General features: G+C 42.2%; 2 protein-coding genes across 7 annotated transcripts in view; both read left to right on the forward strand.

The window, feature by feature from the left end:
* Positions 1–24,752, forward strand: part of LOC143347107 (protein CDV3 homolog) — a 167,911-nt gene that overhangs the window by 102,711 nt on the left and 40,448 nt on the right. The gene's annotated exons all lie outside the window — the stretch shown is intronic.
* The window catches only part of Atos (atos homolog atossa), a 65,705-nt gene that overhangs the window by 37,477 nt on the left and 3,476 nt on the right, over positions 1–24,752 (forward strand). For 3 of the 6 annotated variants that reach the window (XM_076775998.1, XM_076776000.1, XM_076775999.1), the window contains 7 exons: positions 15,005–15,219; positions 15,845–16,065; positions 16,280–16,502; positions 17,418–17,583; positions 17,816–20,372; positions 20,630–20,951; positions 22,871–23,070. In XM_076775998.1, the coding sequence (XP_076632113.1) occupies positions 15,007–15,219; positions 15,845–16,065; positions 16,280–16,502; positions 17,418–17,583; positions 17,816–20,372; positions 20,630–20,951; positions 22,871–23,070 (3,902 nt within the window). In that variant the 5' untranslated portion in view covers positions 15,005–15,006. Of the gene's footprint in view, positions 1–13,496; positions 13,814–15,004; positions 15,220–15,844; positions 16,066–16,279; positions 16,503–17,330; positions 17,584–17,815; positions 20,373–20,629; positions 20,952–22,870; positions 23,071–24,752 lie in introns of those variants that run through there. The other 3 variants (XM_076775997.1, XM_076776001.1, XM_076776002.1) reach the window with 3 other exon arrangements.

Below are 24,752 nucleotides of genomic sequence, written 5' to 3' on the forward strand. Positions count from 1 at the left end.
TTTGTAAATTCAAATGTAAGTTAATTAACAAAATGTTGATCCGGTACTTCAATTTCACCAATGATCATATTTAGTTATGGTCTATATGTTGGCCTGGATAGAATTAAAATAGTAGATGGACACGTAACAAGAGAATGCTTACAATTTGGTAGTGTTTTGGAACAGTATGTAAAGATTTATACAAAACCTAGTGTTTGAATTATTCACAGTATGTGGAAATAAATTAGAAAAGAACAAATTAAATGAATAAGTAGGAGTATTTGAGTTAAGGACTTAGTAAATAAAACAGAAGGGACAAAATATCAATCACTGACTTTATTCATTGTACAATAGTAAAACAAAATACAAGTTCCTGAAAACAACATAGAAAATGCAAAATTGGAAAAGGACCAGGAATAAAAAACCTGAGATTTAAAGATCACACCTAACCTTTTAAGGTGTTTGGTCAATTATCTACCTCCTTTGCTCATGAATTATATCACTTCCTCAAATTATGATTTGCAGACATCCGGAGGTCCACAATCTTTTAAAAAACATCAGTGAAATCCATTCAATATTTTCATTTCTTATAGGTTGAAAAATAAAAGTCAGACACTTGTTTATAGGTTCTTGAAAAGACATTTATCTAATACAGTGGCTTTATGAAGAATCTGATTTAGTCACAGCTGCAATTACTGTTGCTTTTTGTCACTAATCTGATTCTTTCTTTTTGTTTCAGGTAAGTCACAAACATTGGGTAGAATCAAATCCAGAGGTATTTGCTAAAGAAATTGCTCCTCAGAGGTATTTATTACAATCACTCAATATTATGAAAGAAGTATTAGATTATTGTGTTCTCAGATCATCAAGCAGGATACACTATTAATTTTGAAAGTGGCATAAGTTATTAGACTGTTCAAATTGCACACTTCTGTACAAGTTATTCATAAAATTTAATGATTTTCGATAAATTACACATTAGCAGATTATTTAACTCTAGATACATTTTGCATCAGAATGAAAAAATATTTTTCGTAATATTCCTAGCAAACGAACCATTCACCGATCGGGGTGAGTTATACGTCATTCGATTCGTCTAATTTAATACATTATTAATATGCATTTCATTATTTGCGGAAATTCGTTATTTTTGTTTAAACTTGTCGTAAAGTTGCAGTAAAAACGTAAGGTTAAGTATATTTTCACAGGTTCACAGGTAGAAACAAATGACAGTCGTCACTGAGTTCATGGTGTAAATTATAAATGCCAGATAGTCAAATGCTAATTTGTTAAACATGTATGTATAAAAGTAATTTATGAGTAGGTCAGGTAGACAGTATGTGCAGCAACAGTACAAAAAATATTGCCCCCCTCAAGCTCCTAACCTAACCCAGGCCTAACTCAGCTACGAATGTCTTAAAATTAACATATATGCCAACATACAATTATGAGCAGTGTCATATTATTATATAACTAAAATTAAATAAAAATACTGTTTTGCAATGGTCCTATTTTGTAGGACAAATAATGGTCGATTGGCTGTACGAACCTATCAAAATATACTCAACCTTACTTTTTTATTGCAACTTTTCGACAAGTTTAAACAAAAATAACGAATTTCCGCAAATAATGAAATGCATATTAATAATTTACTTGTGGCGTCGCCTCCCATGCTCGCCACCAGAGGGGTTGTGCTCTCACAAGCGCTCGACCGATCCCTCGATTGCTATATAATTCCTCGAACGACTTCCCAATATCCCAGTCGTCCAAGGTAGACCTTACTGACGAGTTCGCTAGCAGACCCGAATGAAACGCGCCACCTCCTTTCCTTTTCTGTCCTCCTACGAATTTCCCGAGATCCTAACCGTCACGATGCAGCCGCCACATACCAAATTAGAGACGAATCAGTCCGTTTGCAAGGAATAATACCTATTTTTCAATATAGTCAAATGCAAACGTTTCTCGATGGGGGAAAATATATGACTCAAACCACTTTCGTAATAACAGGTTCAATTATTCACAGTACGTCCATTGGTGTAGTCAAATGTTGTCGGTGTCCCCGAATACTTTTGAGCTTAACTGTACACGTACAATACTATACAAGAAAGGGTTTTAAGCGTCGATGAAAGGGCGGAGGTTCAGCGCGGCGCTTGTTGTCTCACAAGCCAACCTTATTCGAGGCGATTTAATTTCCAAGTCCGAGTAGCGAAGCAGATGCGTTCGAAATGGTTGCTAGCTCCCGAGATTTTTGTTGTCCCTTTAAATTTGTTGTGTTGTGTCACGTTCGCGGCACGGGTCTGTATCCCTCGGTGCACATGACGAAAGAAAACAAGGTTGCAGTCTGGCCGGTGCAGCGGGTTCTAGGTATCCTGAACGGTTAGTACTTTTTTAGGGACGAACTGTTTCGCTGCCTCGGGATGCAATCAATGGAAACGCGCTCCTTGTTGACAGACTCCGTTCCTACGGCCATTATTTCCCATAAAAGGGGTTACATTTTCGCAGCAGGCGGAACGAGAAAGAGTTTCACCGTTTTGACCGAGCGTATAAAAATACGGCGAACCATTGTCCATTGTTTCGGAGGAATACGAAAAAGGAACGGATTCGATGTTGGCACAATTACCGTTGTCATCGTTGTCGTTACGAAACCACGTCCCGTTGAAGGGTAGCATTATTATAATTGTAAAGGAACACGAGAATACATAACTTCGTTTTCAACGGTGTCCCTTTGTTAGCAGCTGACTGTACTCGCGATGTGTCCAATTTTCGGATTGCCTGATCTAGCATTTCTCCCAAACTATGCTCCTTGCAATGGTACAAATGGTAACATGAGAAATTAATAATTGGATTGACAACCTTAATTGATAACTTTACATATTTAGAAATGAGTTTTTTTATGAAAATTTTCATGGAAATACCATTGTTTGTGAATACAGTTTTACATCTTGCAATATTTAAACATTGTTCTCAAGATGTTCGAAGAAATTCATACAAGAAAATAGGATTGGTACTACTTTCCTGAAACGAATTAAATTGAAACCATGTAAAAAGAGAATCGAGTATACTGTTATGGTCTAGTAATCAAATAGTCCGCTTTGCATAGAATGTATTATAATTACATTTATGGAAAAGTAGCGACGAATAGAGTGGTATTTACAAAAAAAAACTAAGTAAAATTTATTTTTTCTTCACAATTATAATTTATATCATATTTCTTACGCGGAATACGGATTCAATTTTCTACCGAGTCTTCGATTCGTATACAGGGTGACCACTTTCGAGAAAAAAATTCAGTACGAGTGGAACTTTAAACGTTAACAACTTTTTAACGAAGCCTCCATCAACAAATTGGTATTCTTGATTTTTGTCTTATGTTGGCCTCTAGAATCCTCCATTAAAATTTTTCCCATGGATGGCGGAACACTCTGTATATGTATCTGTATTTTTATTCTAATTTCGAAAAATATTCGTTTAGAAACCAGAATAGTCACGGACAGATGTAAATAGTCCGTTAATATATTGTGAAATGAAAAATATTCCTTGACTAAAAAAAGTGTTAGAAACGCTGCCTTATTCTCCGCTGAACACCGTCAATATTACGAGCCAAGCTCTCGAAGTCCTTGCTTTATTAATACATTGGCTATCGGTAAAGTTTTGTGAAAATTTAACTACACAACAGGCGATTTTAATTATATAAAATCGTTGGAGCACGCGTGTAATAAAAGTCCAAGAATTTCTTTTGTAATTAATAGACCTGGGCGAATTCCATATAAAAATAATACGACCTCTATTTTCGGTACCATTATCCGAAAATCAAACTAATAGCTATTTCGTTATCTCTTTATTTTTAATTGGCCAGAGGAAATAACTCTGAAAATAATAATTGACAAAAGGATTTTATTTCATTTGCTTAAAGCGATACTCTCTTCGCAAAGAAATAATCTAAACGGAAGTAATAAACCAGGATCAATATTTAAAGTTAACAACGTTTAAATATTTTCGTGGCTCCTTGCAAGTCGTCGACAATTCCTTTGCGACACGGTCGGGCCATTATTGTTATCGTTGCAATTCGTTTCGCAATCGGTCGTCGAAACCGCGGGCAAACTCGTCTCGATTTTAATGCCGCGATCGACACTCCTCTCTGCAATTAGGCCCGAGATCGGCACGATTATTGCAGACTCGGGGGGGTTTTTTGTTTCAACGACGCTGGTCGTTCGCATGAAAAGAACAGCGTCGCAAAAGTGGCCGCTGGTTGCACAATAGCCCGAGTCGCGTGGAATTTATCGTCCGGTGAAAAGGAAAAACGCAGACGGAGAGACTCCGCAATTTATGTTATCGCAAGGGAAGACGAGATTACCCCGGCTTCGAAATTCGCGTAATGACCGTGAAACCGCCGATGGGATGAAACGAGCCACTCCGGTATAAACGTTAAATTAAGGATGAAGCAATTAGACGTGGACGTTCCGTAAAAATAATACCGTATTAACATACCATAAAAATAATACCGTCTTAGTATAATAATCATCTGGGTTACCGTTCCTTCGCAGCTCATTTTCCGTAATCTCAATCTCGCGCAACGCAGTAATTAAAGAGCAACCGATAAGTGATACGTCGTAGTTCCAACTGTGCTCCATTATTCAATACTTTCTTTCATCTGTTACGCGATAGTATTGCTCCACGTTGCGTTACACTGGTTTTACAACAACGCCAAAGATTATATTGCTCGTCGATAAAATAAAGCATCACGATTCCATCAAGGGGGTTCGTTTTCTGATTTTTCTTTCAACGATAGGCAGGCTATTTTGTATCGAGATTTCACAGATATGTTTCTTTACCTTATAAGAGTGTGCAGTATTTTTTTTATTGAAAATTGTGGTTGTTATAGCTTATAGTTTAATAGCTCTTCTAAAAAAAAAAAGATGCTTCATTTGCTTCGTTCGCGATTCTATACTCGCAAAGAATAGCATAATTTTGGTTGTACCTTTCGATGCTATTTCGAATAGCACTCTGTTAAACTGTGGCATTATTGAGTAATTTGATTTTGAAGTTTAGATATCGAGTTTAGCATAGTTTAGACGATAAAGGAGCATGTACTTTACGTGTGCGTCGAATTTCAAGTCGGTCGGTGTATTGATTTCTAAGATATCATGCCAACCATAAAACTTGTACGTACACATACATCGTGCGAGTGTATACAAGGTGTTCTGGGAAAAATTTTATTAATTTTTTCATTGCAATTCCCATCATTTTCAAGACTTTAAACTTGAAGAAAATGTAAACTAAAATCGATTTTATTTGCCTCAAAATTACATACGTCACTCAATATTTTACATTTTAGTTAGGAGCTCTATAACATTGTTAATTTCTCGAATTTACCCACAAGTTTTTCAAACATAAAACGTCGAGGAAACGAAGTAAAACAACTAATCGATTTGCTTGTTTATTTGTAATGTGGACAGACTTCTCGGGTATGCTGCCTCTCGCCACTTTTCTCAGTTATTATATCACCTACTAGAACTATCTAACACGCTAGACAGTTAATGGGTATAATACATAATCTTGTTGATTACCTTCGTCGCAAGCATAAATTAGGTGTAAGTTAAATGTAAACTAGTGGCAAGACACTCAATCTTTATTCCATAAACAGCATGAGCCATCCAGTGAGCAACACATTAAAGTGTAAATTGCTCGCATGAATATTAAATATTCATTTTGTCGTAGGAAAATTAACGTAATATCAGCAGATATGTATCGTAATTATGTCACTGTACAATTTAATGTTAATTCGGTTCATAAGTTCTCGTGTATTTTTGAAAATACTACAATTCAATCTATTACATAACATTCTCGAAAACTTACGAACTGAATTAATAGACATCCCGTGAATAGTCGATGGGATTACACAGAGCAAACTTATTAATGCACCACATTAAATTATTCATATCATAAAAAGCGTCGAGTATCTGCACCTAACATTTGACATACCATCATTCTGCAAAAGTCCATTAAACTCGAAGTCGAACAGTTCGTGTCCTCCATTTTGCAAAGATTGATGTTTCCCAAGTCATGCTTCCTACGTGTAATCGTAGTCATCGATAGTAAAAAGTATACATTTTAAAAGCATCATTACCGGTATCGAAAATCGACTAGAAAATTAACGAAAAGTACGACACCGCCAATTGTAACAACTCTCCCTTAAAAAAGACAACAACGAGATTTAAATCTCGAACCTCGGATAGACAAGAGACAGGTTAACGTCTCTTCCATTCAGAGGATCGAATAGTATTTTACTTTATCCAAGGAAATCTTATCTACGACAATTAAATCGTTTCACGAGCCAAAGGTGCACAGAGATAAGGAAAACAAAAATAACCGAATAACTTGGCGTTGACTCGCGCGTAAGCTTTGTCTCCGAGGGCTGCGCGATTAATCAGTGACTAAGTTCTCCATCCTCGCATGCGTAATCAGAGTCTCTTTGTTTCCCGTTCGGCTTTTCCCCGATGCCGCTTCTTCTTCAGCCTCGACGATGGCGATTCCCCCGAAATCAGAGGGGCTGGGTCGATCGCGTCTAGACGCAGAAACCGACGACCCTTTCGCAAACGACGAAGGGCGGACAAAATGCTCCGTTAGGATGATAACGGCTCGGAGAAGGTCGTTGCGTCGGCCGGGGCTCGTTCGAAAAATTATTGGTTCCACGAGGAGAGCGGAAAATTCCTGTACGGGTGCTCCGACTCCCTCTGCGAGTTTTTCCAAGTCATTTTTCCCCAACGAAACCGTCGGGACTTTTTAATGCAGCGGTTTCGTCACAGCGCTCACAATTTTGTTCAATAAAAAATAGTGACAATTGTAAATGTTACTGAAACATACGTAGAAGGTGTTTCAAGAAATGGCAACACTTTAAAATTGAAATATCGACTTTCTGCTTTGAAACACCTTGTAAGTACATTTGTTTCAATAGCTTTTACTATTAGTAAAAAAAAATTAGTAATTATCAAAAGCAGAAGACATTAATTAAGCCACTAGCGACGAGAAACGTTAGAGTTTCGTTATATTTTCTATCGTTATACCGTACTTTCTATTTTGTATTTTTTTTACAAATAGCCTCGATATCGAACGCTGGTGCAGTGTGCGCCGTATCGAAAGGGTTAAAGAGAAGTTAGGTCCCTTTGAAGTTCGATCGTAAAAATCGATATTCCGCGTGCAATAATCTCGCAGAGTATCGTGCTTATTACCGCTGGTTACTTCTAGTGTTTGTGTCCCCGGGGGGAATGGGAATGGACGGGTCTCTAAAATTAGAGTCTACAGGGAATCCGTTATCCTCGAGAGTCCATCCAGAGAACGATAGAACGTCGCGGATGTCAGTTCGCCACAGTTCCGGCAAACACCACGGGTCACGGAAGAAGTTGCGAACAGAACGAGGCTCTCTCGACTTTCTGGCGGAGATAGAGACCTCTTAAGGTGGGTCCACACTCGTGAACAGCTAATGGGGTTCCTAGATTGCTCCTAGAGCCCATGCACGAGAACAGATGCGACACAATGCATCATCGTGCTCGGCTCGTGTCAACCAGCAACCAGCAGTCATTTTGTTTTCATTTAATTCCTCCGTAGAAGTCGCGAGATTTAGCAATTTTCATGAACTTTTTATATTTACATTTCTGCACGTAAACGTTATTCGAACGATATTTGAAATTTTTCTTTGAAAGTTTAACAATGCTTTCTTAAATATATGATTCTTTTGGAGTCACAGAGGAATGTCTCCTTAATTTTTTATTCGGAATATACATTTATAGATCTACGTTATAGTAAACTTCTTTAACAGACACAGTTGTTCGTTGTTATATTACGATAAGTTTCACAGACTTCTGCGAGTTGCTCGACGACATCTGCTCGGCTGTTCGATACTTGAAAGGGGTCTTCGAGTTGAGTTACAGCGTAAATTTCAAAGTTCAACGAATACATAGTACTTGCGTCAACTAGAGCAAATATTTATATACCATATCCTGCTTGGGTTTGATTGTGGATACTGTATGAGCAAGTTAGTCATCGATAATTATTTAAATCTGCATAAGGCACAACTGATTTATAACAATTATCAACGAATAACAGAAAAATGTCTGTAATCTCATTAGTACCATCAAACCAACGTAGGAGTGAGAAATTTGTTGTAATGCTTCGCGATTTATATTTCGATTACGTCAGTATGCAAAATTAAAAACTCTAAGAATATACAGGGTGTTTGGCCAACCCTGGGAAAAATTTTAATGGGGGATTCTAGAGGCCAAAATAAATCGAAAATCAAGAATACCAATTTGTTGATGGAAGCTTTGTTAAAAAGTTATTAACAATTAAATTCAAAAATTCCAAATCGTTCTGGAAAAATTATTTTCAGTTGCGGGGGTCAATCACAATCATTTTTGGTCATTACACATACCCCCGAAATCCTACCCACTTTCGAGAAAAAAATTCGAGGTGTGAAATTTTTCGACGGAAAAAAAAAAATGTCAAATCGTTCTGGAAAAATTATTTTCAGTTGTGGGGGTCAATTACAATAATTTTTGGTGAATAGACATACCCCCGAAATCTTTCGCATTTTCGAGAAAAAAATTCAGTACGAATGAAACTTTAAACGTTAATAACTTTTTAACGAAGCCTCCGTCAACAAATTGGTATTCTTTATTTTCGTCTTATTTTGGCCTCTAGAATCCCCCATTAAAAGTTTTCCCAGGGGTGGCCGAACACCCTTTATACGTGTACAAAATCGAACGTGTGTCATGTTTTTAAAAAAGAATCGCTCTCTAAATTACACCGACTTCCACGTCACCCAATTCGTATCTACTGATTTCGCGAGTTAATTAAAAAATAAATTCCGAACGCTATCTAAGAAAATAATTTCGACGTTACGAAAATAAGTATCGACGTTGAATTTTCGATCGTCCGAAATCGGAATTTTGGTATTGCGAAACATTTGACTGTTAATGCGTTATCGTGTTATCGATCGACAAATAAATTGCACTTCGCTTACCGTAGGATAAAACTCGCGTAGGGACAGAACGGGTTGCGCGACGCGTTTCGCTTATCGTCCTCCGCAGAACTCATGCACAGAAGTTGCCAGTGCCTTTTGTCTCGGGTGACTGTCACTCGATAATCTTTATCGTCTCGATACAACGTTTCTTGGTTTATTATACACGGGGCCGTCCGTGTACACGCGATGCATCAAACTATAGTGAACGTCGAGCAATTCCGACTCCGCAATAGTCGACGCGCGGATCGCGATAATTGATAGTCGTTTAACGACTAATTCTGGCTATCTGTTTGTTGGCCGAGTGCCTCGACGGAACCTTCCGCGACGCGAAACGACGAAGTTTACGTTCCGCGCGAGCTCGAGGATTCTGCTAACGAGGTCGCGACGTTAGTGGTAATTTCTTTCGAGGTGTCACTGTCTCGAGACCGAGCGAGGCTGCCCCAAAAACTCCCAGCGACCGATCGACGTGAAATTTGGAGGAATGGGAGGGGTAGGAGCTCGGATCACAAATACAAAATTGTAGCTTCGAGTGTTCGATGGTTTACGAGATTTTCGCGAAAAACTTTCGCTTGACTTCGTTACTTCCCGTACTCGCCACTAGAGGGGTCGCGCTCTCGCAAGCGCTCGACTAGGAAGCCTTACTAACGAGTCCACTAACAGGTCCGTTTCGCGCATACTTTCTGGCAGCTTATCAGCTGTTTCTATAAACGCATCGCGGCGGTCGAAGATCAATCGCTGCAACGGGGTGAAGTTGAAGTACAAACTTAGCCTGTACTTCCGAATGGCACCCCTCTCCGATCGACGTGTTAGGGGACGAGAAAGAGGAGCCCGTGGATTCTAAATATAAAATTTTAACTTCGGAATTTAATATCGAGACGTTAGGTTGGGTTTGGCTATTTTTCGTTCCGTCTGCGCATTTGGATTGGATTAGAACAGTATATTGCGAGCTAACATTTTCCGGCCAAGAAAAGTAAAAGACAGGAAAACCCATTCCTCTTCCAGTCATAAAATTGAACGTGGTTGGAAAGGAAGTTTATTGGGACCGCATACAAGAAGTCAAAGCTTGTTCGATTCGAAAGTAACCGAATCACGACCGATACGCGACAGCAAGTCCGTTCGAATAATACTCGGCAGCTTGTTTGCCCCGAGCTGGATAATACTGGCGCCAACGAGCCGGTGTTTTCTCAGCTGGACCAGCCGGTGCATTCACACCATGCAGCGTGCTGCACCAGAAGCGCATCGCCCTCTCCCGCAGCCTCCCGCGATGTCGCCACATGTTCGTACCTTCGACCTCCGGCTTTAATTCCCTGCCTCGATCCCTTCTTCGACAGCTCGTCGAAGGCATTTTATTTATTTATAGACGGAGAAGCAATTGACGCACGGTACAGTTAGAGCGTGAACCGCGTCGAATGTACGTATTTACCAGAGATATTAATGAGAACGGCCATCGAAACAACTGTGATATTCATTCTAAATCTAGATTCATCCTGAACGTAATTTACGGATACCTTTGCAAACATAAATGGAAAATGTTTGTACGCTGATATCGAATAAAATTTGCCCAACTCTGGTGTACCTGTGCTCGTCGAGTCGCGATTATAGTAGCCTTGGGCTAGAACGGTACTCCATGAATCACGGTCCCGCCGTTGCTCAGCTGTTTACTGGATTCAGAGCAACTAATTATACGGGAAAACTCGGGACAGTCTCCGGCGCTAACGAGATTTCACTAGCGGATTATCGGGTATTCCTGACTACGGGACAACGCGATTAGAAGCGGTATAAAGCAATTTTTTTGTCCCAAGTAGATCGCTTTAAGGGTTTACACGTACCTGTTCACTTTGAAAAAATCGGTTTTCAGTTCGCTGTATTTTCCCCCCGGACTACAGAGTCTTGCAAGCACGTTCTAAAGATTTCAGAAACTCAAAAATAATAGCTACCTTCAAAATTTGTATAGAAAGATCGACGAAAAATCGTTTTAATTCAATCTTCGGTGAAAGATTCTCAACTATAATACTACGGTACGCGAGTATACAGGCTTCGTACTTCCAAAAATAATTTTCTTTTAAGTCTGAAACCTTTCGCGCCTCGTTTCTGAGACGTCAAACTAACATTCGAGACACCCAAAAAGAATTTAATTTTTTCAAAAATTCAAAGTGTCCCAAACCTCCTAAAATCGAAGGTCGACTGTTCCTCTTCCCTCCACGAGCGATTGCTCGCTACGCGTTCGGAGGAGGCGCGTATCTTCGAGCAGAGGTTTCCTCCTTAATCCTGGCAACGTCTCTCGAAGGACTTCGCCGAGGGTTAGAAGTTTTTGCGCATGACACGCGAGTACGATCACCCTCGTGGAGCCCCACAAGCTCTCCCTTTGCACACGGACCCTCGACAGGCGCGAAATACGTGTGCGTGTGGAAAGCTTATGCCGTGCAGTTCTTTATTCAAATTCCTCGTGGCTGTCGCACGGGTCGCGGTTCGGGTTCTGTTTCTCCGGCATTTTTCGCGTTGTTGCGTCTAATCGCGAGTCGAGGTTGACTTTTGCAGTTTCGAGTGTCGAACCGTCTCTCCCGGGTCCTCTGCACGGCGTCGAATCCACGTGCATCGGCGCGAACTGCGTTTTAGAGCAGCTCTGGTACTCCGCGCGGTGTCTCGAGTGCGTTTTAAACGATCCTGAATAATTTTCGACTCCTCCTGTGGTAAAACTCTGCCACTGGGAAATATTTCGTAGACCGCGGGGGTCGTGTTTACTTGAGAATTACTCGAGCAAAGTACAATGAACGTCGCTACGTTGCGCAAGGTACTCTAATAGAATTCGATCGCGTAAAATAGCTAATGGCTGCTGGTTTACAATCGATTTTCCTATCAGAGCCTCGTCGTTTTTATTTTTCCGGATGCACGATACAGTCTTATCGACCAAACGGGGTTTTTTCACGATAACGGCACGCAGCAACCGCGTCATCCAGCACCGTTCGAGTTCCTCGGAAACATTACAGTTTATTTGGCCTCGCGATCTTCGAAGTTGCTTTGATTTTGTCTGCAGAAATAATCTGGATAAACAAACTGAGACGCGAACGGTGTTTTATTTCGACGAATCGTCGGGACGCGTACCGTTCCCTTTACACCCTCTTTCTCTGAGAAGTTCGTCGAAAATTGAGTTACGTTTTCCAAGGAATTTTTACAGTTTCCTCCGAGCGCTGCACCGCGGTTCTCTGCTCGTTGTTTCGAACGCTGAAACGCTCGGAGGAAGCCAATCCGGTTCGTCACTTTCGCCGCATATGGCGGTGAGGCAAAGTTATAAATAATGCTCATCGCCCTCCTGCGTATTCACCTTTACATAATGACCGGCGGAAGATGGACGACGAATTCTCGGATCGGATGTCGAGCGAAAAGAAACGAGAAAACCGTACGGAAACCAGGGTGGACATCGCGACCGCACGTTCGGCCAATATCTTGACGCCGTATAAGTGCAATCTTCAGCTCCTACGAGTTTTGCGTATCTTACATGGAACGAGACGTAACAATTTTTTAGTTCGTTCGTCCGTTTGGATGTTACGAGTTGTTTCCTTGAAAATAATTGACGATACTGGAAATACTTTCTTTAATATTCCGAGAGACGAACGATACTTTACTTTTATTTATAAATTATTTTCTTCTCGAAATTTAGTATCAGTGTCTAAGTAGAATTTATCGATTAATTTCACCACTACGTACTTGTTAAAAAATTGCAACATTGTTGCTTCAAATACAGCTTTCATTTTTGTTTCTGTTTTGTTAAAATTACCATCGTATTATATTACGCATATACAATTACAATGAATATATAATTTTCTACGCGTTAAGGGAGAAGACGTACAGCGAAAAGCAATATTAAATCAATAAGAATACCGTCTCGATATTCTTTTGATGATCCTATGCGAACGGTTCGTCCATGTTTCGTCCGTTTCGAAAATAGTATTTATCTTGGAAATTCGGCGAGAATACTCAGCCAACAATGTTTAACATACTTGGTACGAAATCGCTAACCGAGAAAACACTCGCCCGCCCGCCTAATGGGTTTTCCACCAAAAGTGACGCACGATCTTGGCGCATACGCCGCGACAAGCATTTTAAGCAGCTTGTCGGCCCGATTCACGGCAAAAGCAAATCCCCCTCGAAACGTTCCATTTTTCGAACTTGTCTCCGCTGCTCGTATTTACCGTATTTCGCAAACCCAGACTTGCCAGAATCGCGCGAAACGATTCCATTTACGCTCGCCCCTCGAGACGATTAATCACGCCCGTGGTGCTGTCGGTTAAAGCATCGAAAAATTGCTTATATTTTCAAGCAACAACAGACGAATTGCGCGTGGCTTACTTTACAAGGAAACCAGAAGGGAACTATTATTCTTGCGAGATTCGAATACGCGATACAAAGTGTTAAATCGAATCACCGAAGGCTAATCGCTCGAATGGACGTTTTTTCACGCGTCTCGTCGCCTACTGGTGGAAACAATTAAGTGACGAATCGGTGGATAAAGGTATCGAGCGTACAACGAACGTGACGCGAGCATTCATTCTCGTACGCGAAGGAAAAGTATGGTGACGCATTTCCGCTGGGAAAGGTCGACTCGAAGAGCAAAGTTCGCTTTTCCGATACAGACGTTGCAAAAAGCTGCGACCCGATTCGAAGCATGATTCCTCGTTACGCGTTCGAGATCAACGACAGCGTGGCCAGTGCGCGAATCGTGCCGTTTTTCGGTCCACGGAGGTCGGGTCTCGAAAATGTCGGCGATCCTGATGCAGTGCGTTGGAAATTGCTTCCACGGGAGGAAAATGCGCGCAGGTTTGTGTTCGCCGTCGATTCCCTGTCAACAAAACCTATTTCCAGACCGACTTTTCACCTTTTATATAGAGGGTGTGCCGCGAGAGAGCGGTCGCTTTAATATCTCGCCTGCTTTAAATAATCACAGGAAGCGTTGCTCGCAAAAGTTCCCCTTCGGAGGGGACATAATATGGCGGCCACGGTTTCTTCGTGCATGGAAGCGTGGTACAAATTCGAAGGTCAACTTCTCTTTTTTCAAACGCAATGCTCGATTCTACGCGACAGAATTCGATAAAATGATGATGGAGTCGAATCCAAGGGAGAATTGTGGCAACCTCGAGAAATATAAAATAAAAAGTATATTTATTATTTTGAGTAAGCATGTCTATAACTAAGTAATCGAAATAGTAATAAATAAATGAATCAGTCAAAGAAGATCATTTCTAAGCAACGCCACTTATTATTTAAAATCGCATATTAAATTGTCATTACATATTGCTTTGTTTACAGTTTCTATACAGGGTGTTCGGTCAACCCTGGGAAAAATTTTAATGGGGGATTCTAAAGGCCAAAATAAGACGAGAATCAAGAATACCAATTTTTTGATTGAGGCTTCGTTAAAAAGTTATTAACAATTAAATTTAAACATTTCAAATCGTCTTGGAAAAATTATTTTTAGTTGCAGGGGTCAATTGCAATTATTTTTGGTCGATAGACATACCACCGAAATCCTACTCAGTTTCGAGAAAAAAATTCGAGAAGGTGTGAAATTTTTCGACGGAAAAAAAAAATATCAAATCGTTCTGGAAAAATTATTTTCAGTTGTGGGGGTCAATTACAATCATTTTTGGTGAATAGACATACCCCCGAAATCCTGCGCATTTTTGAGAAAAAAATTCGGAACGGGTTGAACTTTAAACGTTAATAACTTTTTAACGAAGTCTCCATCAACAAATTGATATTCTTGATTTTCGTCTTATTTTGGCCTCTAGAATCTCCCATTAAAATTTTTCCCAGGGGTGGCCGAACATCCTGTATATCATTTTATAAGAGTTAGTGTCGTTTTATCTTATTTTTATCTTATTTTGTGTCGGTTCTTTCTAAGGGTGTTTCAAGAATCGACGAGTTGAAATATTGATTGAAAATGCTTGTTTAAGGCTGTGAAAAAAATCATGTTTGTGACTAACGATAGTACCATGTTGTCTGTTACAGGTATGCACTGCTTAGGTGCGGTGACAGGAGGCATTCCCAGCCCAAATGGGGTTGGTGGTCGGGGTGGCATTTTTAGCGTGTTCCGAGCCCTTGGAGTCCTTGTGTGCGAAGGGAGGATTCAGGGCCCTCCACGAGGTTACAGAGAGGGCCCACATTGCGCAGCGCCTATGCAGGCGCCTCCAAATGACCATGCGTGCGAGGAAGACAATTACTTGGTAAAAATAATCCCATAGTAACAATGTTTTGATAGTCGTAGGAGAGCAGTGTCTGGAATAACTGTCGCGTTTTGCTAGGTACTTTAGGGTGGTTTTTATTTTTGGACATCTGAATCTTTTACTCTCGCCTCTTAGAATAGTTCTATTTCATAAAAAATTAATGTAAAATAAGTTCGATTGGGAAACGAGAAAACGTGCACCAAGGACTCTGTGATTTTTAGATGTAATATAATATCACAGACGAGGTATACGTGTAGACCTTAAACTTTATGGATTTTCGTGGCCCAATCTGACTTCCATACCGACCTGAAAATTCGAGGTGTGAAATTTTTCGATGAAAAAAAAAAAAATTTTAAATCATTCTAAAAAAATTATTTTCCGTTACGGGAGGCAATTACAATCATTTTTAGTCATTACGCATACCCCAAAAATCCTACGCATTTTCGAGAAAAAAATTCGTGTAAACGCTGAAATTTTTCAGCGAAATTAAAAAGTTTCAAATAATTCAAAAAGAAATTATTTTTTGAATCAAGGATCACCCTAATTTACCTAAAAGTAAAAAATGATAGAAAACACTGTCAGAAATGGTAGATTCAAGGGATTCTCTTTAACGCGATTTGTCCAGTGCAATCGATATCTTGTGCTCGTTCGAGAGATCGCGGACCGTACCGCGGTTGGATCGTTCCTGTGCATCGAAGTAGTGTTGTGCAGCGACTGTCCGTGCGGTTTGGCCAAAGCTGCGACCAAGAACCCGATCTGCACCGTGCCGTCCTTATCAATCTCGCCATGGCAACACGCGTCGGAGATGCTGCTGGAGTACTGGTGTGTCTGCGCTGTTCCCAGCAAGTGAGTGTTATCAGCATCTCTCGAGGGATCGCGAGGCTCTCAAAGAGGAACGCGATGATTGTTCTTTTCGCGATATCGTATCGAAGCCACGATAGCTTACTTCATACAGAGCGAAATGCTTCGAGTAAATATTTGTCCGGTTCTCGTAACGAGACTCGAGAAATATTTCTCTCCCGTCAAATTAACGATGTCGAACGAACGTCAAACCCCATAGGAGCCCGGAGACGATGAACTTCTACGGCCTGTACCAAGCGGTTCGTTCCCGGCTTCACTTCAGCCAGGTCGCGGCTTGGTGGTCCCGAAGCAACGGCGCCGAGCCGAGTTACATCGCGACTAGGGTGGTGCCGTACAACGAGGAAAATCTGATGAAGTTCCGGGAAACACCCGTAGAGCACACCTTCCCTCTGGCTGGCAACGGCGATGGAAATTCGATAAAGGTAGGGGAACCGAGTCTCTGTCATTATTTCGATCCGCTCGCTCGCGCTACTGCACATTATCGTTGGCCTTGGCCAGGAACGAAAAATTTCAGAGCAAAAAGCGTCGTACAAATAACATTCGGAGATTAAATTAGATATATCAAAAAACAGTTTGAAAATAGATTCAGAAAAGTTGGAAAGTAATTTGATCTTTGGACTAGATTACGATATCAAGCGTACAGCACGTAACGATGTCAACGATATTTTGTCTCAATTGTTAATTGTCGCGCTTAAAAGGAAATCTAAAGACATACGGATGTAGTGCTCTTCGAGCCATTTGTCTTTCTCCTTTGGCATTTCTTCGTGAAAGCATCAATAACGGAGTTACGGCCTAAAACAATCGTCTGGACTAACTTGTATATTTTCCAAGATGGCGACGAGGTCTCGTTGTTAATCCTGCAGTACCATCGATAAACTAAAATAAATATCTAGAAAACTATTCGCGTTAAAAATTGTTTCGTTTTGGTCGCTGAGAATGGTGTCAAGGGCCGCGATTTGACCGAAAGTCGTTTCGTTAATAATCTCTTCAGCAGCATGGATCGGGTTCGATTACAGTTACGATTCCGTGTATCGATGCAGGTGGATATTCTCTTAATCGATTCAGCGATTCTTTGGCAAGCGTCGGGCCGCGGTGAACGTTCGACTCGCGGTAAAAGCCGAGGTCAATGTTCCTCACGGACCGTCCATGTAATCCGCATGGTGGTTCTCTCGTCCACGTATTCGGTGTACCTTCCACAGTTCTATTCTGGTGGCCGAGGACACTAACGAATGCCTACTTTTAACCGGCAGATGAGTCACATCGGCTACCACCGATCTCGTTCGAGTGCCGTGACTGCATTTAATGGAGCTGAAGAGGATTTCTCGTGTAAATTTTAGGTCACCGTGTGGGCACTGCCGAGGATGGAGGAGATGCCGATTCTCACCTGCCCGTTGCACCCGATCAAAGAGAAGGACGAGGAGGGTGTTGCGAGGGCTTTGACACCCACCAAGGCTATCCCGGTGCCCAGCGCTTCGCAGAACCCCGAGGCTCTGGTTTTGCCTGGTAATGAAGGAAATTACAGACGACGAACACGATATTTCGGCGCTCGAGTATCACCTTCGGAATCGATTTCGACTCGAACCTCTCATTCTCGTTCGTTACATCGTGTACCCTTAGCCTTTTATTCCCTCTGTCTCGATGGATCGCGTTATCGTTATTTGATGTCGCGAATCGTGTAACGTAATAAATTCGACTCGAGACAAATTGATCGAACGAATCTGCTTTTGCGAAACAGCGTTGGTGGACGACAGGCTGCAGACGCCGTGCAACAAGCCCGGTAAGCATCACTGTCGCTGCGAGGAGGAGGACGTCTCGCCGCCGTCGCCATCGATCCTGCGACCGAACGGCGAGAGGAAACGACGCAGGTCGCTTCCTTGCGGGCCCTCGGATGCTACGCCTTGCGTGACGATCCAACCGATGCCTCTGCCGTCCGTGCAGGAGGCCGCGACGCAGGAGTCGAAGAGCAGCCAGAGTTCGAGCTACCCGAAGTGCTCGATATCTTCCGAGATTTCGAACAACCGGAGCGCGAAGCCTGTACAGAGTCAGTCGTTCAAGTTGGAGGAGAACGGGATCAGGAACCGCAACAATCTGAACTCCGACAACCTGGAGCGTTGCTTCAAGTCGCAGCTGAGCATCGAGGAGCGCGAGGGGAACGTGGAGAAGCGTTACAAGCGGATGATCGAGGACCCGGAGCCGTCGCAGCTGAAACTGGCGGCCGCCGGCGTGAAGGAGAAGCAGTGCAATTTGGAGAAGGACGCGCAAGGGGGTAGCAAGAAGATCAAGGAATCGGAGGGCAAGTCCGCGGAGAAGAACGGTCTGTTCGAGAACCTGATACCGTTCAATTCCTCGTTGCCGTGGTCGTTTGTAGAGTCGTGGAACAACAGCGCTGCGAACGGGAAGTGCGCGTTCCAGAGTCTACGCGGGAACAAGGACGCGTACTTGAACGACCCGGAGAGAACCTGCAAACCGGCTGTGTCCAAGGATTCGAGTCTCGCGATAAATCCGTTCAGGCAACCCAGTCCTTTCCACGAGTCAAATCCAGGCCCGTCGACGAATAATCGGTTGAAGCAGGAGTCGTTGAACTCCGCGTGCATGGTGCACCAGAGCTGCGCGAAACCGTCGAACAAGCTGTCGGGAGTCGAGGGCGTGTTGCCGGGACAGGAGGCCCTGGAATCGGGCCTGAGCGCCACCGCGAACAACAGAGGAAGACCCGGAAAGGATCTGAGCCAATTGATGTCGAAGTTGTCGTTCCCCGAGGACAAGGAGAAGCCGAAGGAGGAAGGTGGGTTCTTGGATTGGTTCAGCAAGGTGCCGGGAAGAGTCCTGGGCGTCGCGCCAAGCAACGGTTACGTGGACAACAAGGTGAAAGCCACGAATCTGAAGAGTCAGGATCAACACGGGAACGAGGTCAGATTCAAGAATTGCAACCTGGAGCTGAGTCAACGGGAGTTCGACGAGGTTCTGGCGGTGCTCAGGGCCAGAACGCCGTCGGGACGCAAGAGGACCAGCGTCAAGACGGCGAGACGGCGAGAGAGGTCGGAGAAATCGGTCGAAGACGGGACGGACAGGAAGTACGTGAACTTGGACAACAGCGAGTGCTCGACGAACAACATCGTGAACCATGCGAAGATCTGCGAGGGCTTCGGGCACAAGCTGTGCAGGAAAAACGACCAACAGGCCTTGGATAAGTCCAATATCAACGAGATTTATGGCAATAAGAATATCTACGATCCGTCGCGGAAACGCGAGAAACTCGACGGCGGCGGGTTGAGCGAGGATCTGCAAGCTGTGAAATGCAATAACGTCGAGAAACGAGCGAACGAGCCGATGGACTGCTTGCAGAACGTCTCGAACAAAGCGGACATACTACTGGGAGCAATCTTACGAACCAGCAGAGAACGAAGAAACCTGCCGGAGGTTTCGAGCGGGACCAAACCCAGGTCCGTCTTGCCAGCGTCCAGCGGCGAAACGGAGAACGATCGGGGCGGCAATGATTACGAGAAAGTGGCTCTGGAGCAGAGAACCACCGTGCCATTAGAGGACGAGAAATCATTGCACATGGCGTTGAACAAGAGATTCAATCGGTTGCGGCAGCTCTTCAAGAAGGAGCAAGAGAAAAAAGCGAACTCGACGGCGGAGGACGGTCTCCAAGACTCGGTCCAGCAGCCAGTTCAACGTTCGCTCTCGTACAATAACGTACAGCCCAGTCTGCACGATCCAAAGAACCTGAGGGTCAGCAAGGCGAAGAGGAGAATCGATTTCTCGAATTTCGCCGCGGTAACGGAGAAGCGCGACGCGTGCACCGATCCGTCGGAGCTTAGTACAAATGGCGCACATAAAAACTCAAGAATCTATAGTACAAATTACAAGGAGGAAGGCAGCTGTGGACACGATAATCCAGAGTCGGCCAAGTGGCCGAACAGACTGCACAGTACAAACAAAGAAGGTGGCACAGCTGGCCACGATGGCGAGGAAGAAGAAGCGATCTCGAAACTGCTCAAAGATCCTGTTACCAGCGTCGCGGGGAAGAGCAATGGTTACTCGGTCGCTAAGCCTCGAAGCAACGGCCACGCCAAGGACAATACGGTCGCGGAGGAAGATGAAACCCTCGACAAGATGGTACCGACCGCGATCGAGCAAGAAAGATTCCGACGGTCCTTGGAAAACGCGGCATCGATGGTATTCCACAGTAGGACCGGCCTGCCGTTGACTTCCAGCCCAGCACCATTGAGAAGAGGCAGCTGTTGCTTCGATTACGATAGCAGCTTGAACTCCGTCTCCTCCAAGAGAAGGTACACCAGTTTCTTGTTCTTCATTTTAATATCGAGTTGCTGGTGAAGTTCTGTCCTCGGTGGAATCGCGGGAAGAAGGGGTTAATTGAAATTTACTGTATCCTCATTTGGCTCCAATGAACAGAACTTGCACAGCAACCCGATCGAACCATCGTACCGTTCGTGTTCAGAGACAGAATGGTCGAAAGCTGATGAGATGAAGGTAGGTGATTTTTCGTGGAATGGGATTCTGACGAACCGAGGTTTCCCTGTTTCAGCGCGCTGTTCGAGTTGAACACACCGCCAAGTCCGGGTGCGGTGTCTTTGGAGGAAACCGACAGGGAGACCGAGAACCCAGGCGAAGGCGAGGAGACCCTGAAGAGACGGTCCACGTCTCGTAGCAGACCTCAGAGCCACGCTCTCCTGGGCAGCTTCGAGGAGTCAGCTTTGAACGGCAGACTCGAACCGGTGTCCACGGTTCACGGTTTCACGGCCGAGCTCGGAGCGAGCGGTTCCTTCTGTCCGAAACATCGAAAGCTTCCGGTCACTGTGTTCTTCTACACGCTCGGTGACAATGACAAAGTTTCCACGCCCTATCTCGTACGTATGCAATCCTCTGACATCGTCTTTACACGTGTTTCTTTGTCTTTTTTTTTCTTTTTTTTTTATTAATTATCCGTTAACGAATTGGCAATTTATCCTGTTTTTCTATTCACCTGATTTTGAAGAAGATTTGTTGCGTTTAATTATCTCGTTCTAGACCAGCGGTTTTGAACCCCTTTGTCCTCGCGAAACCATCGCGAATTCGGGTCAAGTACCACTTTGCCGGAAGGTATCTGGCAATTTATTTATATGGAGACGTTTGCGTCGTTCGTTGTATGAATAACGTGGTGCTCAATGCGGTCGAGCAAAGATACCAGTTTAGAAATTCTAATAGTTGATGGTACCTATTTAGAAAATGGAAGAAAGTCAAACGAGAAAGTGTAGTATGTACCACACGGGGATGACTTGTTGGCTAGGCACGCTGCTGTAGGAAGAAGCGAGGGAGATAGTAGGAGGAAAGGGTCCTGGGCCTGCTAGTGTACTCGTCAGTAAGGCAACCCTAGCAAAGTTTTAGCTAGTCTGCTTTTTTTGTAACGAGAAATACGATTTAGTAATCTTAATATTATGGAATGTCCGTCTCACTGTTGATGCTACTCACAAGACAGGTTTAAGAATAATTACTTATACTATATGAAGCATAATTAAATCAAGTAACGTGTAAAGGAGGAAGAATAAGTGTCAGTGTAGTTTGCTATATGCTTAGGGATACTCAGACGTTAAATAAATACAAGGAATGTGTATATAAGAATAGGTCAGTCGAGTACTTGTGAGAGATATAAAGATTGAGCATAGCCCTCTGCTGGCGGGTGTGGGAGGTGTCGCTACTTAAGTCGCCACGGCCGTAGCGTAACTGCGACGTCTGTCCTCGCACGTATTGTCATTATTGGCTGTGTCGAGTACAACTACAATTCCATCGCGGGACGAAGGTCGCGAACGAAACGTATCGAGACAGAGCAGGATAGAACCATAATGAACAACATTGGCGTAGCCATTAGCTCAGAATATTAGCCACGAATAAAATGTATTTCTCCCGAATATGGAGATCCTACTGCTACGTAGAAGCTAAAAATGGAGTTTTCTGGTGAGAATTAGGCGGTTCAGTTTGTACCTAGTCAATGAGTAATCTTTGAACGGTATATCGATAGTTTCTTGGACCACTTGTGCTTCCTTCGGTAAAACTAAATGTAAGTCTAATGGATCGTGAATATATTAGGCGTATGCAACAGTTTTAGTTCTTTCGTGAAAACTAACGTTAACATCATTGGTTGGGAATCTGCAAGAATTTAGCGTAATCAATATATGCATCTCGTTATTTGCCAGACAACGAAGAAGAATTCTTACCTACGACAGAAAGTGGATTAAAACGGATCACGCGAAGCAATCATAAACGACTTTTATGCATCTAATGGGATATAAAGGGCGTGTTATTTTGCGTGCTCCTCTATTCGAGCGAAACGGTCACTGGTGTGCGCTAACCGAACAAAATCGTCCATCTACCGAACGACGAAGCCAGAAGGTAATTTTCCTACACAACAATGGGAACATATTGCACTTAACATTTAGCAAACCTATCTTTAACTCGGGTTGGGAAGTATCCCACATGCGGCACATTTAATCGACTTAGCGTCTTCGTAGTATCATTTATTCCGATCGATGCAGAATTCTTGAGCAGGACAGTACTTTCGAGATGTAACTGAGAAATGCAAATGGATAATTCTATATATTATGAAATTAATTTATTATCGACGAAAGATGACTAAAATTTTCGCATACGCTTAATAGATCGTCGTTGATGAAACGATGACCGCCGTTATTTTGTTTGTTAGAAGACTATGTTGTGTACCTTGGGTTGAAAACCGCTGGTCTAGACTATAATCGGGACATTGATCTGAACGAATCCTGTTACTTTTGCATAGGCACATATTAATTTGGGCAAAAAGGGCTACCAAGTACCAAGAAGCGGTACTATTCAAGTAACGCTTCTCAATCCTTTGGGTACAGTCGTTAAGATGTTCGTAGTACTATACGATCTTTCTGATATGCCGCCACGATCTCATACTTTTTTACGTCAGAGAACACTGCGGGACAAAACGCTACGCTACCTCGTTCATCTTAGGTGCGTACATTCTCTGTTTCCTCTAGAAACGTCGAGTACTTGTCCGTTCTGCGAACTTTGAAATTTTAATTATCCGCGCCAGGAGGGAAAGACTTTTCCCTCGCGTCGATTAAAATTTTAAAGCTTTCACGACCAGTGTTCCTACCAACGATCCTGGCTTTCGAGCGTGGCCGTCCGTGGGTTTCAAAATCCTCCATTTTGGAACGGGAAACGACGCAAAGTGCCATCTAGACTGTAAATATCGAAGATCGGTTTCTATAATGGAGTACGTTCGCGCTTGGAAGCCACGATTGTTATATTGTCCAACGAATTAGAACCTTTCCTCCGTTTCGCGGTATTTACTGGGTGGAAAGATTTCTCGTTAAAATTTAAGTTAATCTCGAAAGAAAGGGATGATGTTATTTTTTAATATATCGGTATACAGGGTGTTCGGCCACCCCTGGGAAAAATTTTAATAGGAGATTCTAGAGGCCAAAATAAGACGAAAATCAAGAATACTAATTTGTTGATTGAGGCTTCGTTAAAAAGTTATTAACGTTCAAAGTTTCACCCGTACTGAATTTTTTTCACGAAAATGCGCAGGATTTCGGGGGTATATGTGTATTAATCTATAATACACATATTATACATAATAAATATGTTAATTTAAATACAATTATCTATTAATCTTGGAATCTATATACATCTATTTATATATACTAAGAGTCTAATTATATACAATTATCTATGGGTTTATCGAATATATAATTTATATATTAAAATATAATCCACAATTTAATAACAATTGATTTAATATATATAGATTAATAAATATTTAATTTATATATAAATATATAATTAATGTTATGTTATGAGTTCGTTTTTGATTTTTAGTAATTTTATTTGACGCCCTACAGAAAACTTGTGTAATACTTTTTTGTAGGTACTCATGAGCTCTACTTCAGAAAAAAGTTTCATTGAAATATATTCACTATTGTAGGAGTTATGGCTGTTTGAAAATTGGACCATTTTTATTGGGTTTTTCTCATTTTGCGGGGTCAAGGATCAACTTTTCGAATATTTTTGCGATTTGTACATATTCTCCACCAAAATACGCGTAGTTTGCTTTTTTAAACATTAAAATCGTTCAATCCGTTCAGAAGTTATGACGTTTTAAAGATTCGCATGAAAATTTGGGCAGACATTTCTGGCCAGAAATTATATTTTCGGTAAGGAATTTTTTTCTCGAAACTGAGTAGGATTTCGGGGGTATGTCTAATGATCAAAAATGATTGTAATTGACCCCCGCAGCCAAAAATAATTTTTCCAGAACGATTTAAAATTTTTTAATTTTGTTGAAAAATTTCACACCTTCTCGAATTTTTTTCTCGAAAGTGGGTAGGATTTCGAGGGTATGTCTAATGACCAAAAATGATTGTAATTGACCCCCGCAGCCGAAAATAATTTTTCCAGAACGATTTGAAATTTTTGAATGTAATTGTTAATAACTTTTTAACGAAGCCTCCATTAACAAATTGGTATTCTTGATTTTCGTCTTACTTTGGCCTCTATAATTCCCCATTAAAATTTTTCCCAAAAATAATCGGTCGTTGAGGCGAGAAACTCTTCGCCCAGCCAATATGGCGGAACAAAGTTAGCGCTGGACAGTGTTGTTCCTCCTTCTTGCGATAGTGTTTGCACCT

The sequence above is a fragment of the Colletes latitarsis genome, chromosome 10 (assembly GCF_051014445.1).
Source record: "Colletes latitarsis isolate SP2378_abdomen chromosome 10, iyColLati1, whole genome shotgun sequence".
Taxonomy (NCBI): Eukaryota; Metazoa; Arthropoda; class Insecta; order Hymenoptera; family Colletidae; genus Colletes; species Colletes latitarsis.